General features: G+C 46.8%; 1 protein-coding gene across 2 annotated transcripts in view; it reads left to right on the top strand.

Annotated features, from left to right (window-relative positions):
* Window positions 1–18,754, top strand: part of MTAP (methylthioadenosine phosphorylase) — an 88,044-nt gene that overhangs the window by 18,386 nt on the left and 50,904 nt on the right. For both annotated transcript variants that reach the window (XM_075931482.1, XM_075931483.1), the window contains exons 2-3: window positions 1,308–1,394; window positions 10,828–10,886. In XM_075931482.1, coding sequence (XP_075787597.1) covers window positions 1,308–1,394; window positions 10,828–10,886 — 146 coding nt within the window. The remainder of the gene's footprint in view (window positions 1–1,307; window positions 1,395–10,827; window positions 10,887–18,754) is intronic.

The following is an 18,754-nucleotide window of genomic DNA, read 5'->3' as shown; positions in this document are numbered from 1 at the left end:
AGCTAGTAGTTTCTTGTCAGGCAAGTTAGTTATAATTGCCAACACACTTTCCTTTTTGGCTCTCCCACATGCATCTAAAAGCAACTGTTGCTGTGAGAGGAAACTTATGAGCCATACCTCAATAGCAATTGATATTCCATTTCTGGGGATCAGTATGTCCCCAATGGCCAGAGTCACTGAGGGTACGTCTAGAGTACATGCCTCTGTCGCCAGAGGCATGTAGATTAGGCTACCAGACATAGTAAAATGAAGCGGCGATTTAAATAATCGCCGCTTCATTTAAATTTACATGGCTGCTGCGCTGAGCCGACAAACAGCTGATCAGCTGTTTGTCGGCTCAGCGCGATAGTCTGGATGCGCGGGTGGCGACATCAAAGGTATTTGTCGACCACCCAGGTAAACCTCATCCCTCACAGTCTCTCGAGAGGTCATTGAGTCCAGTCCTCTGCCCTCATGAGGTATGCATGCGGAGGCAGCATTCCCAGCATTGCCAGATAAGAAAAAGTAACAAGGGAAGAATCTAACCAAGGAAGGACCATTGTTTCTCATTCATGGTGAGACAAGCAGTGCAAAAACTGGATATTTCTGGATCTTACTGGACATACCAGTAAGAAAAAGGGGGTGTCACTAACGGACATCACCCCATGTGGACTGTGTGTAACCAGTGGATGGCATCTCACCGGACTGGCCCCTGCCGAGGGGATATGTATCACACCATTTTGCCCCACAAGTTGGAGTCCATCAATTCGGCATATTGGGGTGACGTGCACCTCGGACTTCCGCCTCAACCAAATTAATCAACATTACCTGGGGTCTGGCCAGCCCCAGAGGGAGGGTGGGTGGGTGGGTGGGTGGGGGTGTGTGTGTGTGTGTGTGTGTGTGTGTGTGTGTGTGTGTGTGTGTGTGTGTATGTGTATTCAATTGAATTAAGAATTAGGCTGCTAAATTGGGTTAAGACTTAGATGTAGATTGTTAATTACTCTATTTAAATATTGCTTTTACTGCCTTTTACTGCTTGTGATGCCTTTTACTGTCTTTTAATGTTGTTTTAATTGCTTAGTACTAAATATACATATACATATAGTGCTTTTAAAATTGCTCCTGAATTGCCTGCAATAAAACTTGTTAAAGATATGTTTAAGATACTGTACTGTGAAAGACTCCTTTGTTATGTGAATGCTGAACCAAATGGGTAGTGTGATATGGCTTGATCAACCAGATCAGAGTGCCCTCTTGTGAAACTGTCACTGTCAGACTCAAAATGCAATGAAATTGCTAGGGCTCTAATACTTATTTTTGTTTGTAAGATTGGAATTATTGGTGGTTCTGGCCTGGACGATCCTGATATCTTGGAAGGAAGAACAGAAAAATATGTGGATACTCCTTATGGCAAGGTCTGTATAATTTTGTTGATTGCTTACTAAGGTGCTTTTTTAAAGAGACTTTTACTTGTGTGCTTTATGGTAAGTTTTACTGCCTATGATTCTTTGTATAAATGGGGGTGCAAAGGAGACACTGCTCACAATACATTGCCGAGGGTTGATTGGAGTTCTCTGTGGATCCAGGTGATGGTGTGCCCAGTGTCCAGCATCTCACCACCCAGGACACTTTCTCAGTCTAGTTCCTCATCTGTGTATGTGCTTAGCATTGTTACTGTTCTTGCCATGAGACTTATGTCTCACCTGTAACAGAAGTTAGTAAGGCAGCCTAAACCTTCCCACTCTATTAGGCTCTGACCCAGCCTTATAAGAGTCAGTTAGGGTCTGGCACCTTTGAATCCCTTTGGAGTTACCCTTACTGGATCCCTCCATTTCTTCCAACAGCTGCAAGTACAACATAAGATATCTGTAGAAAAGACAATTGAACCTTGAGTCCCAATTGGGCTCAGCATACAATCCTCTTCCTCTCAAGGAGGCTTCTTTAACACCCTTGTCCAGGAGTCTTCAGGGGAGGTTTATTTTCTTCCCTACCTTCCCTTTCTGAGCTGAGTTGCTCCATTTTAAGCCTCTTCTGTAATTGGAAGATTCTCTGCATGTCAGGAGAGGTAGGGTGGTTTCCCTTTGTAGTCTGGTGTTAAAGTCTCTTTGTAGTAAGATACATGTAGTGAGGTCATTGAGACAATGCCCAGTCTGGTTAAAATGACAAGAAACTGTTTTTTCTTTGTGAAACCGTCTGATGTCTGATTTGTGGGCATTATTTCTTTGGTGAAGTGTCTGAGAAGTTTGTCCAATATACATAGCAGATGGACACTGTTGGCACATGATGGCATAAATTATATTTCTGGATGAACAGGAATGTGTGTTCTTGATCTTGTAACTGACGTAGTTAGGTCCAATGATGGTGTCAGCAGAGTAAATATGTGGACAAAGCTGGCAACAGAGTTTGTTGCAAGGGAAAGTTCCAGGGTTGGTATTAGTGTGGTATGTCCTGTGGTTGTTGGTAAGAATCATCCTGAGGTTAGGTGGTTGTCTATAGGAGATTCCCATAGTCATACAGACACACAAACTCTTTCAAATATATATTAGATTCAAAACCGGTTTTAGAATTTGGCTGGTGGAGATCTGTCTGAGAAAAGTAAGAGAAGAGAGCTGGGTAGGAGGGCTACAGGATGTGAGGATTATAGTTGGTTAGGAATTTGTCATTAAAATACTTTATAGTTAGAAAATGTCTATTTGTTGAAACCAATATTTTGTGGGAACATACTGGCTTTGCTGAAAGTTTCATGAGGAAAGGTTTTTCTGATCCAGAATGGAACCTCTAGGACTAGGCAATAGCAGAGAAAGACCCACTGCACTATAACGTGGGAGTGAACCAGGCTCAAGTCTCTGGCCTGCCAGATATAGGTCAAGTTTATACTGGCAAGTTACTGTGCAGTAAATTATCTCCCAGTACTGAAACTCCTGAGGTGTCTACCCTGGCAAGGCACTTAGTGGTCACTAACTCCGCAGCTGCTGCTCTTTCGGTAAACCACCTTGAAAGAAAAGTGTAGAGTTTGCTGCATTCTGGACTAGGGATGTAATAGTGTAGTCGATTAATCGATAAGCTCACGGAGAGCTCAGCCCCCTCCCAAAGACAGCGGCTACTGCTACCCCATGCTGCTGCCTCTCTATCAGAGGCAGTAGTGTGGGGCGACAGGCAGCCAGTCTGTGTTTTCCTTTCATCCCCCACCCCACCTGTGCAGTTCAAGCAATAAAGAGACCAGTGCTCAAAGAACAGGAGTTTGTATTTGGGGGAAACAGTAGGAAAATGGAAGAACTTGGAACCCGAAAGGGGAAGGGGACTCAGGAATGCCTGTGGAACTGCCTTTTTCCTTCCAAGGTCTTGGAGGATACAGTTGTCATTGAGGGTCTCCTCCCTCCCCGTGTCCTGTGGCCCCTGGGAGTGGAAGCATCAGGGCTGCGGGTGTCATCGGGGTGGATGGGATTCTGGGAGGAGGTCCTCCCCAGGCACGAAGCTAGGTGCTCCATCACAGCACACGGGGAGGCAAACATGGTCTTGTGTTGTTTGGCCTGCTGCTCACAGGCAGCTCTTCATTCCTGGCATTCCACAACCCAGTCCAGATGCTCTGCCTGCTTCTCCTCCATGAGGGAGCTCATGCAGTCTATCTGCTCCCAGAACATGTCCTCCCTTGTCTGCTTTTGCTTGTGGAAAGGGAAGAAGGACAATCCAAGAAACTACAGACCAGCCTCACCTCAGTCCCTGGGAAAATCATGGCGGGGATCCTTAAGGAATGCACTTTGACTTCATGCGCTTTCTCACTCCCAGGGGAATCAGGGTCTGTGGACAGGGGAGCAAAGGAAGTGTCCTGACCCCACCCCTTATGCCCAAAGCCTCGCCCCAGGGCGCTACAAAAATTTGTGAAGTGGCCCCTCTTCTAAAATTATTGCTCACCCCTGGTGTACAGAAAAAGGATGTTAGATATCGGGTACGTAACTGAATAGTCATTTAACAGCATGAATTCTTATCAGTTACATGTCTATTCGATAGTTCCTGAGGTCAGGGCCGGCAGCCAGTGCACTGATAGAGAGGCAGCGGCGTGGGGTGCCAGGCGGGAGCTGGTCCGCAAGCAGAGTTCATTTAAAAGCCAGCTCCCCATGCAGACCGGTTGCCTGCCACTGCACTTCTTTGAGTCGCCATTGGGGATAAGACAGTGACAATCCTTCACAATGAAAAGAGGGTAAACAAATCTGGAATCCTGATGATAAATTCCTTTCTTTAAAACCAGGCAGAATTAGTAGATATTTGAACTCATTTGTAGGATTAAAGAACCGGAAAGCGCACATGTGGATTTGTCTAGTCAAATATTCCAGGTTTGCCCGCGGGTGGGATCTTTTGAACATGGCCTCCACTGGGAACGCACTCCACAACGGTGAGGCATCTCCCAGGCAGGGTGAGCGCTGAAACACGCAAGCAGACGGGCTGGCTGGAACAGACGGGTACAGGGTGTCGACATTTCTAGACCCCAGGGAGGAGGTGCCAGGAGCACCGGGGCATTGTGGGAAGTGTTGTCTGCTTAGCCTTGTGGGCAGAGCTTGAGTGGTGCTGACTGGCTCACACTGACCATGTTTGCGTCTGGCACCGCAGCTTATGGCTTAATCTTTGTATTCATGCCCGTCAGTGTGTAAGAAGCTGTTTGCATATATATTTGCATGTATATGCAACCACTCTTAAGTTGCAGCCCTCGGCATGTACTGAGAGTATCATTGTGGTTCCCAGGGCTTCCAAAGTTGAGGAGCCCGGCTCTACAAGCTGCTCCTTGTCATTAGGGTTGCCAGATGGTCTCCCAAAAAATACTGAACACATGGGCTGAAAATTTGTTGAGAACCCCCCCACCCACACCGAACACGCACCCTGTGTGGCTACTACCAAGAGCCACCAAACTGGGAACAAAGGGGGAGGCAGCAGAGCCTGCTCTGCTACCCAAAGCAAAGAGAGGCAGACACAATGGCAGGGCGGGGGAGGTGGGGGCAACCATGGGTAGGAAGGTGACTCCCCCATAGCTAGGTCTTTGGATGTCCCAGTGGGAAGAAGTAGAAATTCCACCCCAGTCAGTTTTGGCTGAGAGCCCATGGAAGGCCCCTAAATGCAACTACAAAGCACCTGTGGGCTTCTCTCCTGGACTACGGTGCCACAACCCGTTTGAACAGCGCTCAGGAGCGGGGACAGGGCTTCTCCTCCTCCCCAAGCCGTCACTTCTCCTCAGATGCAATAAGCTGAGGGCTCCCAGCCCTGATTGCGCCCCGCCTCCCAGCCACTCCCCCCACCCCCACCCGGCTTCTGCACGCAACCACAGGCTCCCAGCGCCGATCGCGGCCCCGCCTCCCAGCCACTCCCGCTGCCCCTGCCAGGCTTCCGTCCGGCACCCAGCCAGAAAAACAGAAAATACTGGACATTGCACATGTCCGGTATTTTCTGAATTTTTTACCAGACAGAGGGCACAAAAACCGGACTGTCCAGTAAAATACCGGACACCTGGTAATCCTACTTGTCATGCTCCTCAAAGCAAATGCACAGCAGAAAGATAGTTCTGTTGCTGCAGCTGAAAGGCAGGGCTTGCAAGAAACACAATGTTTCAAAAAGTTTTCTGTTCTGGTTGTATGTTGATACAATAAGTTTCCAAGGGAACTTCAAAAGACAGGACTGTGCTCTTTTTGCTTCTTTACAATCTGAAAAGCTGGAATTATTTTTTAAAGTTGTTGGTTTGTTACACTGGAATTAATGGGACTATTATGGCTGATGTTCTGTGATTTGCTAGAAGGCTTGTTGGAAGACTCAGGTGTATAGCTCTCAAATACTAACTAAACAGGCATGTTGTTAAGTCTTTAATACATATATTATTTCACCCTATGTTTATTAGAATTAAACTAAAGCGTTAGCTCCTAACACACCCAAACAGTCCAATCAGAAATGCAGTTACCTGTCAATTTCTCACACTGATATTCTACTATAGTGATAGGCAAAGCAGCTCCTCATAGTAAGCCATTGGTGGGCCTCCAGACAGGTTGCTTACCTTGTGTCTGCAGATATAGCCACTCACAGCTCCTGTTGACTGCAATTCACTGTTCTCAGCCAAGGGGAGCTACAGGAAGCAATGATCTGTGGCCAACAGAAACTATAATCACCCGTACCTGTGGAGGTGCAGGTAAACAAAGCATCTTGCGGCCAGATAGCAGCTTGCCCTTACAAGCTGCAACCCAGAGTTTGAAAACCCCTGCCTTCCAGGATCAGGGCCTATATTAATGTGTCGTGCTAATTTTTCACTTAAGTTTAATTTTGGTTATAACATGAGTTTCCTCCCATGTATATTGAACTGTTTAATAAAATGAAATGCCAAAGCTTTTGTATTCTCATTTTAAGCCACGGCTTGTTGTAATACAGTGCAGGGGTTCCCAAACTTTTTGACAAAGGGACCAGTAAATCCTTTCATGAGCTTTTGGAGGACTGGGAACATTCATTTGCATATTTTCATATTCATTAAGCAAATGATGAATATTCAAATAAGTTGTTTCTGGTCCTCCCAAAGCCCCCAGTGCCAGCATTAGCAAAGCTTTTGATACAGTCACCCACAATATTCTTGCCAGCAAGTTAACGGAATATGGATTGGATAAATGGGCTGTAAGATGGACAGAAAGCTGGCTAGATCAGGGTTTCCCAAACTTTTTACTTTAGTTGGAACCCATTTTTTTTTCAGTACTGTTTTTTGCAGCCCAAAAATATAAACGCATGTAAAAAAAAGAATTAAAAATTAATACATTTACAGTGTTTCACCCGGCTGCATCATCCGCCCAGCCTGGGTCAGGGCTTGGGGGACCTGGCGCCGCATGGACATTCAAGGAGGCTAGAGCAGGAGCAGATTGGGGGTAGGGTATCTGCCTAGGAGGGAGGGTGCAAGGAAGGGTAGGGTTGCCAGGTGTCCAGTTTTGTACCAGACAGTCCGGTATTCGAGGGTTCTGTCTGGGAAACAAATTGAGAAATTTTCTAATCAGGTAAGTTTTATTATTATTAGGTGTATCAGTCTGTAGCTGCGAACTGCCTGGCTGGTAGATGTGCTCACATTGCCTGAGTGTCTCCCAGCCAGGCAGTTCGCAACTACTCAAGGGAGGGTATGGGGGGGGGGGGGGGGAGAGAAATGGAATCCCTGGGGCCGGACTCACTCTTGTGCCTGGGTCTGTCCCGCTTCCTGCCGGCTGTTTCGCTCCCCACCCCTGCCTTCTCCTCCCAATCTCTCTCATCCAGCCCTGCTGCCCCCGTCCAGTCCTGCTTCCGGCGGCCGGTTTCCCCGCTCCCCCCCCCCCGCTCCCTCCAACCAGACCCGCTGCCCGTGTCCAGCCCTGCTTTCAGCGGCTGGTTCTCCTGTCCTCCTCCTCACGATCTCCCCCGTCCAGCCCCCCCAACCCGTCCCCTGGCCAGCCCGCTGCCCCCATCCAGTCCTGCTTTCGGAGGCTGATTCTCCAGTCCTCCTCCTCCTGATCTCTCCCGTCCAGCCCCCCCCCACAACCCGTCCAGCCCTGGTTCTGCCGCCCGCCCACCCCACTCTCTGCGGGACAGCCCCCTCCCCCCAATCTCCATGGGATGGCCCCGCTGCTCCCAACCCTGCTTCCGCCGACTGGCTGCCCCCCGATCTCTGCCAAACAGCCCCGCTACCTCCAATCCTGCTTCCCAGCAGCCGTTTCCCCCCCCCCCCCCCCCCACACACACATCTCCTCCCAGCCCGCCCCGCCCTGCTCCCCTCCTGGCAGCCACGCTGAGGCCCGGTATTTTTTTCCCCCAGGCCTCAGCACATAGTTTGGGAAATGCTGTTACAGTGCATATACAATACCTAATGCTAGAGCCCTGAGCAGACAAAAAAATGTGTATCCACATCCATATCCGCAAAAATGAGCCACAGATATCTGCATCCACATCTGCTTTATATCTGCAGATATCACAGATTTGCAGGGTTTTACCCATTGCTAATGAAATTACAACTATAGAATTCAGGGAAAAAAATAACTGAATTGTTTCTTATTTCCTAATGCTTACATTAAAAAGTTAATTCATTGCTTGTGGGAGGTACAAGATTAACAAATTTTGAAGTTCTTCCCATTTACTCACACAGTCCTGAGCCTGTTAAATGACACATCCGCATAGAAGCCCATTGATTTCAGTACGATTGATTACAGGTTTTAGGGATCCTGTGGGATCTGAACCATATGAATACTGCAAAAGAATACGCTTCCCACACAGTTTGGGATATGCTGGCAGGACAATGATCTGAAAAGACTTTTCCAAGGGTGAGAGGACAGTTAAGTCTTCCATGTACATTAAGCCCCCGAATTAAATGCTGAGACAGCCAATAAAAAAGGTCAACTGTAATGATTATTTCCAATATGCACAATTTCCACTGAGAATTTTACTAAACTCAGCAGCTAATCTCATATACAGTAAAGGAACTGTCAGATGTGATCCATTTTGTTTATGATATTCTAGCCTGAATTCAAGGCACTGACTTAGAAGTGAAAGGATCTTGGCTCCATATGAGATGCTTGTTTTAGTTTTGGGAGAAGGATGGGAAGATGGAAGGATACAAATGAGTAAGTCCCCTTCATCCCCTCCCCATTACTCTTGCAGATTTTACAGGGTGGTGGAAAATTCAAATTCCTACCTCTAATTCAGCTTTCCTCCACCTTATTACTTCCCCACTATTGCCAATTGTGACTATCCACGCATACTCCATAATTGCCTGTGTCCCTTACACTCACAAAGTCTTCTTCAACATCACTTTGGTTGCAAGGTATGGTTTTCCTTCCAGATTTTGGATCTTACAAGGTGGCACTACACCCCATGAAAAAGACATACAGGTTTAGGTTTCCACACAAGTTCCTCCTCATAAAATAACCATTGCTGCCACATATGGTATGTCTTATGAACTGTACTGGCATGAGACAGTATACGTAATGTATACAGCTCTCAGTCTCCTATTTTGCAGATATTATGGAAGATTTGAGTTTGAATTTCTAGTTTTTATACACTTATGTGAAGTCACTTTTCTGCCTCAATTCCCCACCTGTAAAATGGGAATTACACCACCCCTTTTCTTCCATCTTTTGCCTGGCTAGTCTATTTAAATGGAAAGCTCTTTGTGGTTCTGGAGCAGGGAATGCCTCTTACTATGTGCTCGCACTGTAGGGTATACACAGTTAGCTAAACAAACAGATGTGCATATAGACATGCAACCTTTGCTCCAGCCACTTTTGCTTGGTAAGAGGACTGGAGTAATATAAAGCCTGTAAAAGCCCAGAATCTGGATTGTGGGGAATTCCTCCCTGCACAGGAGCAGCAAAAGTCAGACATAAGGCTGTCTCCCAAAGATCCCCTTGTATATCTTGGTGTAGGGGGAATACCAGGATGGGGTCCCAGCATGTAATATTGCAGGTATTCTAAGTATTGGTGGGACCCATAGACTGCTGTACTTTAGAAAGGCCCGCAGGGCTGTCTAAATTATTCCATACGCTATGGAGATGCCCAGATTTGGAAAGGTGCAAAGGTAGGTTAAAACCATCATGTGCCGTTCCTGGGCTGAGAGTTCTCCATTGTGCTTCTAAACTCATCGGCTGTGTCTACACTGGCATGAATTTCCGGAAATGCTTAAAACGGAATACTATTCCGTTTTCAGTTTTTCCGGAAAAGGAGCGTCTACATTGGCAGGCTGCTTTTCCGGAAAAGCGTCTGTGGCCAATGTAGACACGCTTTTCTGGAAAAGAGCCCCGATCGCCATTTTCGCGATCGGGGCTTTTTTCCGGAAAAGACTACTGGGCAGTCTACACTGGCCATTTTCCGGAACAGTGTTCCGGAATAAGGACTTATGCCCGAGCGGGAGCAGAATAGTTTTTCCGGAATAGCGGCTGATTTTGTACAGTAGAGCATCGTTGCTTTTCCAGAAATTCAAGGGCCAGTGTAGACAGCTCGCAGCTTATTCCGGAAAAGCGGCTGATTTTCTGGAATAAGTGGCCCAGTGTAGACACAGCCATCGTGTTTAAAGAACAGTGGATGTGGGGAGGAATGTATTCCTGTATTCTCTTCCACACTTGGTAGTCATAACACCTTGATTTTCTCAGTCATAAGCTGACTGGGATACATGTACAAACCCCACCCAAAGGTGCTAAAGGATAATACTGGACCCAAGTGGCCCAGAACTGTCATTCATGCTTAAATTTGACACTTTACGAATGGGCCTTAACAAAGATGCCAACTACCTTACACATTACAAAGATAACTTCCACAATCATCACCCCTAATATCATTATCTCATAGACACTAACCTCCCCTCTCCCTCCCTCCCTTCCACACACACACCCTCTGCTCTAAAATCTGATTTGTCAATTTTATATGTTTCACATTTTTTTGATTGTATCCCTTTGGTATATATGGTCATGCCAATTTTCTTCCACAATTTGATCTGAGGAAGTGGGTCTGGCCCACAAAAGCTCATCACCTAATAAACTATCTTGTTAGTCTTTAAAGTGCTGCATAGTCCTGTCTTTTGTTTCAGCAAGACCAGACTAACAGGACTGCATATCTGTTACTACGTTTGAACAGCTGTGTGAAATGTGTGATTGGACTTCAGATGTTAGCAATGCTATTAATACGCTGAGAACCTGTAATTGCAAGACATGTCCTTCCAGTTCCAGACTGTTTTTGATAATGTCACATTAAGTTGCAATTATTTATGAGTTGAAGAAAATGAGTCAACTTTCATTTCTTTTCATAGTGATATTGATCATGTCTAAATATCAGTAAATGTTTCTAATCATGCTGACATGTTGTGACTTGTTTTGTTTTTTTCAGCCATCAGATGCTTTGATTTTGGGCAAGATAAAAAACGTTGACTGTGTGCTTCTAGCAAGGTAAAGAGCTCTTCAAAGGATTTTTGTATTTCTTGTTTCTTAAATAAAGTTGTTTGTCTTAGATATTTTCTTTTTCTATCAGAAGGACTAACTACTTCTTATGACTATCAAATTTAGGTCTGAACCTGTAAAGGGCAGAACTTCCATTGACTTCAGTTAGGGAAGAATCAGGAGCTTAATAATATAATTTTGTCCCTTTACAGCAGGGTTTCCCAACCTATGAGTCGGGACCCAAATATAGGTCACCATTACATTTCAAAAGGGTCACCAGGGGACTCCCCAGCTGGCTCTTAAAGAGCCATTCACACATTTTTTGAATTGCTCTGGGTCACTAAGTCTTCCTGACTTGTCAAAATGGGTCCCCATCTTTGCAGAGTAATTCAGATACCTGGAACACTTGTAAACACTCTGTTCATTCACAAACCATAGCTCAATTTCAACCTCCACTGGTTGTTTTAGTGCTGTTATAGCCTGGAAGCTGTTCTGATTTAAGTAGTGCTTCCAGGCAGAATTGATCCTACAAGGATACAATCCACTTTTCAGTGACAAGTATGAGCACCGTACTGTTTCAGGTTTAAAATGAAAGCATCTGCAGTAGTAGAAAAATCTGCTTTGTGGTGTTTTCAAATAGAGATTAAAATACAGTAAAAGTGTACTATGCCTTTAATTTGTGGTAAAATGTATGACAACTGTTTCAGACATTTAGTTTTCTCCAAATCGTTCTGGGGTCATTTGTAAGGATGGTGAGAGGTGGGGATGGAATTTTGAAGAAATTTTATCCAGCCATGTTTGAGTTTAGTAAGGGCACTTGCTAGGTTTTTTTTTTTTTTACTCTAATTTACATCTAGTCATGATGACAACAAATTGAAGATTAAAACTTTGCATGTAAATGGTTCTTAAGTATCAATAGCACAGTTCCTTTTTGTGAGGCATGTGGTTATTTTATAGATCAGTGGTTCACGACTTTTTTTATACTGCGGACCGGCAAACACGTTCACAAACTTTTGGCAGATCAGTAACATACACTTGCATGTTCATTATGCAAATTATGGATATACAGATATTCAAATAAAATGTTACCGGTCTGCCAGAAGCCCCAGCCACCCACCCCCAGAGCCTTCCAGCACTAGCCCTGCCCCGCCCCCCTCACCTAGGCCTGCGGTGCCTCCCAACTACCAGCTGAGTGCTGCTGCCTGGGTTGCAGCTGCTCTTAAGGCTGCTGTGCTGGGCTCCATGTGGCCCTCCCGCTGCACAGTGAACAACTCTTCTGTATCCGGGAGGAGACCCCATTTCTGCCCAGCACTGGTTGACTGAGATGCGGGGCAGGACATGCCTCTCCCAGCAGCCGCAGCAGGAGGGGAGGTGCTATGCGGTATACCCCAGACCAGCGAGCAGTTCACATACCAACAGTGGGTTTCATCCCACACCTCAGCAAAATCATTCTATCGAATACCCTCTACATAGAAAATAAAAGGAAAAAGAAAATCCAGCCTTAAAAATTATTTGCAAAAAAAATCGATATGTTGTCTACACTGAAAAGCACTGTCGCGTCTGTAAAACCAGTGAAGTTATGCCATCACAAGGAACTGAAGGCTATGCAATTATGAGGGGAAAGGGTTTTTAGTCAAACTATTGGAAAACTTTGTTGTTGTTAACGCCTGTTTATCTCCAGTGAATGCTTGGTTGTAAAGTTTATTTTGTTTAAGAGATTGGGAGAACTGCAATGTGTGTGCTTGTGCTGAAACTTTAGTGATTGAAAGCTCACAATATAAATCTTTGAGATTTCTAAGAGATCATCCAGCAAAACTAGGGAAAATTAGATTTAGCGTTATGGATACAGCCAAGGTTTAATTTTTTTATTAGAAAAGGGGACAGAAATCTCCCATATTTTTCTTTTCTATTGTCGTCTTTTTCTCTAATTAAGTCACTGTCATGTGGGCAGTAATATGAGAGAGAGAGAGAGAGAGAGAGACTTTGACAGATTGTGTGAGTTAGTGTATGTGGCACACAGACAGGAGTGAGGCAAACTGGGGGTGGGGATGTGACAGAGTGTGTGTGTGCTGGCAGCTGCATACATGCTGCTGGATGTAAGTTTTCACACACTGCTTTTCAGCTGGATGGGCCAGATAGAAACGTCAGAGGCAGCTAGTGTTTGGGTGCTCAGTGCTGGGTTTACAAAGCCACCGGGTTCCATAGAGCTGGGCCTGTGCTCAGAAGGGGCCCTGTCCTGCTCTGCTTGCACTGTACTCTGAAGCCCCGCCAGCCTGCTGTCTGCCATCCCATGCCATCACCTGCTGGCTTGTCTCTGCCTCCTGACCATACCTCAGTGCTCCTCCGGCTCTGGGCAGTCTCTGCTCTACCACCTGTGGGGCTCCACCTGTCTCCCTGGTAAGGATGTTAAGGACTAGTTGACTATCCAGTAAGCAAATACTTATCAGATAGTCAAGTTGACTAGTCGCTTCTTCCCCCTTCCCCCCCCTTGCTGCCTCTGTCAAATAGAGGAAACAAGGGGGGAGGGGAAGCGAGAGTACTTCAAAGCATCAGCGCCGCATGGAGCCCGGGGTATGGGCTCCGTGTAGTGCTGCCGCTTTGAAAAGCTGTGGTGACATTTCAAAGGGGCAGCACAACACAGCTGATCCCTGTGGTGTATGAAGGCACGGACTCCGGCCGGTGCAAGCACGAAATCATTTTATTGCAAGATTACAACTATCTTTATACCCTCTCAAACTTCCCAAAAGTCCACATCCTGCTTTTCATAAACTGTGCTTCTTCACAGTCCCAAACACAGCATTCTCGAAGGTCGTTGACTCAGGCAGATGTTGTTATTGTTGGCTCAGGACTCTTGCTTGGTTTCGTCCTTGGGATGCCCTGTCACGCGGCCAAAGCACTATATTTGTTGATTCTCTACAGCTCGCCCTCTTTTATACAAAGTAATACCATTAATAAGTAACATTGTCATTACACGAGCCTCAACTTTCTGAGCAGAACGAATACAAGAAAAAAGTAAAGAAAGAATTATAAAAAGTACAATAAGAAGCCCACTTGCAAGTCCAATAAACACCCACATGCGCAAATTTAATCCAGAAAACCACGTAGTAGGATTAAGCCAAGATAAGTCAGATTGCAAAGTAGCAAAAACCTATTGTGTGGTTAATTCTTGCAATTGCTGAATTTGGTTCTTTAATTGAGCATGCAAAGAATTAACATGAGAACGTAAAGAAACATCAAAGGCACCCTGTAAATGGTGTTTAACAAGGTTCCAATCATGAACTGATGAATTCCAGGGGAAGGATGTCACACAGAGACCTCCAGCAGTGTGCTCCCAATCACAATGCAGAGATAACCTAGTCTTTAAGGCTGCATGCCTATCACCAAGCCAAATGACTGCGGCTTCTAGGGCCTCAAGCTGCGCCAATATCTCTTCATCAATGGTCTCCTGCGTTTGGAACTCCCGTGTAACGTTTATTAGAGTTTCCCCTACCATTTTTGCAGTCTTAACCGACTGAGTTAAAGAGGCAATAGCAGCAGTGGCAGAAGCAAGAATAATAATTGCCGACACGAGAGCAAAAACAGCCACCCCAAAAATCGCTTCGTACGTCTACGAGTGTTAGTAATCTCCTCCTGCAGCAACCTTGTAAGATGGCCAAAACCACTATCTCCTTCCCAGTCTCGTGTGAGATTAACAGGAATCCATAACTCAGGGCGTCGAAGAGGGAACACAAAGGTTACATTATCACTCATGGAAACGCAGGTCTTATATCACACCTCAGACAACATAACAAGATAACAAGAATGGGAAAATTTACATCTCTTAAAACTTGCATTTTATGCCAAGGCAAAAACATATGGATGCGAAGTACAAACCATAACATTATTATCTTGCTGCTTAATATAGTTAGATGTATAATTCTCTAAAATCAAACTCCCTAAACTATAACCCATAAATGCTAACTCTATCCGCCACACCCCCTTATGTAACATGGAGGCCGTGGCGTTATCCCCATTAGTAATAAATTGTAACACAGGACTGGCAGAGCCTCCCCCATGCCACGAAAGGCTATGATTATACCGGCCGAAGGGGACAGTGCGATTGCCCACTTTATCCCACAGCATACCGTGAGGGCCCCAATCCACAACCGTGCCGAATTCGCCCCGGAGTACCAGGGGGCTGCGTCCACGACATGCCTGCCAAACCGGTGCCGCGTCCGCTGATATCCTCTTTATCATGCAGCGGGGCAAATCAGGGGCGTATGGCTCCCAAGAGTCATTACCGCTTCCGTGCATCCCGGGAATGCTCAGTAAGGTATAGTTAATCCTTCCGTCGTGCTCCTGCGTCACTAGGTGCAACTGTGGCTGCACGGGCACACAACCTGAGTCATAAAGGGTAGAAAAGCAAAGCAGTGGGAGGTCAGTGACAAAGGTGACATTGGTAACATTAACGACTTCAGTTTCCTGTTCCGCTGTAGGGGTTATCCACACCCCTCCCACCCAGTCAGTACCATTGTTACTGATGGGCGGTGAGGGATCCCACCACGTCACAGGCCTGAATACGGGGGGATCAATGATGTGCGCCCAATACAAATGTGCTGTCGCAGTATGCACACAGAAACTGCTCCACAGGAACCACAGAAATGCAGCGGTGACCGTCATGTATTTGTCGCTACGGATCGGCAGCGGTCCCTTCATTCTCGAGTTGAATCTCTTGCACCGATAGCGTACCAATCCTGGCTGGCTTAACAAATCGCACAGGAAGCCAATAGGGACCTGAGGGGAGAGAAACACAGGCATACCCACGTCCCCACGTGATTAATGGAACGGGACCTTGCCACTGTCCGGATTCCAGGTGTTTGTAGTAAATCTGTGGCCGCTCCAGCCACGCAGAGTCTCGCCCAAAGTGGCGCTGTGCTGCCGTGAAAGACAAATTAGAAAGATTAAAAAAGTTTAACACATACATAGCTTTGTCCAAATGCTCCTGTGGGGTCATTCCCACTGGATTCCCCCTTTTTTGTTTATCAAGAAGGGTCTTGAGAGTGCGGTGCGTGCGTTCAACAATCGCCTGGCCCGTGGGGGAGTGTGGAATGCCTGTGGTGTGGCTTACACCCCAATCCTGCAAAAAGGACTGAACTTTGTGGGAGATATAAGCGGGACCATTATCAGTTTTAACAGAAACTGGAACACCCATAACAGCAAAACAATGTAACCAATGCCGAACAACATCACGAGCCTTTTCTCCCGCATGGGCAGTAGCAACAATAAGGTGGGAAAAGGTATCAACAGTAACATGTACATAGCGCAATCTGCCAAATTCGGAAAAATGGGTCACATCAGACTGCCAAAGTTCATTGGCCCGTAGGCCTCGCGGGTTAACACCGCTAGGTACCGGTATGGCGGATAAATGCTGGCAATCCGGACAGGTGCGAACTATATCTTGCGCCTGCTGTTTAGTAAGGGAAAATTGCTGAGCTAATGATCTAGCATTCTGGTGAAAAAAATCATGTGAAAGTCGTGCTTGTTGTAACACATTGGGCCGGACAACTGGCATAGTCAGGGCATCAGCCACATCATTACCCTCCGTGATGGGCCCCGGTAAAGTGGTATGTGAGCGAATATGGACCACAAAGTACAGATGTGTCCGAGCCAATAAAAGGCATGACAATTGCAAAAGGAGCTGAAAGAGGAGGCGATTATTGACCTCCTTGAGAAAGGAGCTCTCCAAACGCTGTACTATACCAGACACATATGCCGAGTCTACAACAATATTTAACTGTTCCTCCGAAAATAGTTTAAAAGCACGCACAGCCGCGGCGAGCTCAACAATTTGGGTTGAGCCTTGCACACGGAAAACGTCCGAGTTCCAGGGGGCATCATCGCCGTCCCTCCACACAACTACGGCCTTGCCAGTGTTCCCTGAGCCATCAACAAATACAGTGCGTGCGCCAGGGAGGGGGATGTGAGAAAGCATGGTCCAGTGCTGCAGAGGCAGTTGTGGCAAAGATTGTAATAGCCGATGGCATGGCAAGGTGTACTCGATCCGCCTCAAGTAATCGGCCAGCGCAATCTGTAAGCTAAGGCTTTGAGACAGCCAAAAATCAAAATCAGCGCGTCACAGGAATATGAAGGACAGAAGGATCCGCTCCGGTGAGTTGTTGGCAACGGACACGACCCTGAAAGATTAGACGAGCCAGCATATCTGTTGCCGTGGTAACTGTTTTTTAAAAGGAGTGCGGAAGAAAAAGCCACTCCAAGGTGTGCAAAGATAAGTTTGGGGACACGGGACTGTTGTCCCACTGGCCAATCAATGCATAAGGCTGAAACGTGTGGTAGATTAAAAACAGTCGAATTGGAAGGTACGCATCTCGGCGGTGACCAAAGGCCGTCTGTATTTTTTCCGCTACGCACTGTAACGCGGCCACAGCTTTGGGTGTTAAAGCATGAGGTGAGAACAAATCAGAGTCGCCCCTCAAAAGTTGGAACAATAGAGACAGTTCTTCTGTAGTGACCCCCATTGGTAATATTATCCATAACTTGCGACATAACACCGTCACGATACTCGGTGTCCCAAACTGCATACTGCGCCGGGCTAAGTAGCAGGCGTAATAGCGCGCGCCAATCATGCGGGGCCATAACACATGACTCCATAATAGCCACAACCAAATTCATCGTATAAGAAGACTGTAATCCATAATCCTTCACAGATTTGCGCAACTCTTTTACGAGTTTATATGGCAAAGCCTTATGACGGGAGGGCCGTTGGGGCGCATATACAATTGGAAAAGCCTGTAGAAGCTGCACATCTCCTCGCCGAAGAGCCTCACGTCGGCATTCAGATAAAACCCCTGCCTGTTCATTCTGCGAGGGCGCCGCCAAGGGGGGCCCATATGGAGCGACCGTGTGGCTTGTGGACCTGTATGAAGAAGCGGGAGCTAATGCTGGGGCAAAAGGCGGAGGGGCTACAATCGAGGACCGAGAAACAGCTCGTAGCCTCTGAGTGTAAAATTTGCTCCACCGTCGGCGCAGATGCCGCCAGGGCCTTGACAGGCTCGAGCGGTGGGTACGAGTCAGATCCTACGCCGACCGCCGCCGTCCCTGTGTCAAAGGGGTCCTCGGGCCCGCCGTCCTCAGATTCACTGTCCTCAGGGCCAAGGCACAAGTCGTCAGGGTCCGGGGAGACCGGGACCGTGGCGTACACTGGCTCACAATCCTCCCCGGAGGGTTTCGGGGGAGGGGACAAGGGATCCTCTGGGTCATGATATAGCCTGGGATCAAATGTTGCCAACGCTTCCTTCAGGACCTAGTCGGCGGGATGCAATGCCCGTATGGCTGTATAAACAGTTCGCCACGTTACTATGATCCTTTTTGGGAGGGATAATGCAAGATGTTCAGAGGTTCTCAATTCCTTGCCCACCTTCTTCCAGAAGGTCAAATCATAAGAACCCCCTTCCGGGAACCACGGGCAATGGTCTCGTATCCAAACCAACAGCTGAACCAGCTGTACAGGGGAAACCGTAAACCCCTGTTCCTTCACAATGCGCTACAAAATCTCAAGCTGCAGGTTTTGCTCTTTCGTGGCAGACTGCGCCATACTGTTATTCTGCCCGCGGCTGCTCACCTGTTCGTCCTGCAAGTGGTGATGTCAGTAATTTTGGGAGCTCCTCTCAACAATTTATCCTCCATCCAGCCGCGGATACACCACCAGTCAAATCACTCGTTCACTTCAAGCCCTGTATCGGGCGCCATTTGTGGTGTATGAAGGCACGGACTCCAGTCGGTGCAAGCACGAAATTGTTTTATTGCAAGATTACAACTATCTTTATACCCTCTCAAACTTCCCAAAAGTCCACATCCTGCTTTTTATAAACTGTGCTTCT

This window comes from Pelodiscus sinensis, chromosome 6 (genome assembly GCF_049634645.1).
Source record: "Pelodiscus sinensis isolate JC-2024 chromosome 6, ASM4963464v1, whole genome shotgun sequence".
In the NCBI taxonomy this organism is placed as follows: Eukaryota; Metazoa; Chordata; order Testudines; family Trionychidae; genus Pelodiscus; species Pelodiscus sinensis.
This window is presented reverse-complemented; position numbering and strand designations above follow the sequence as displayed.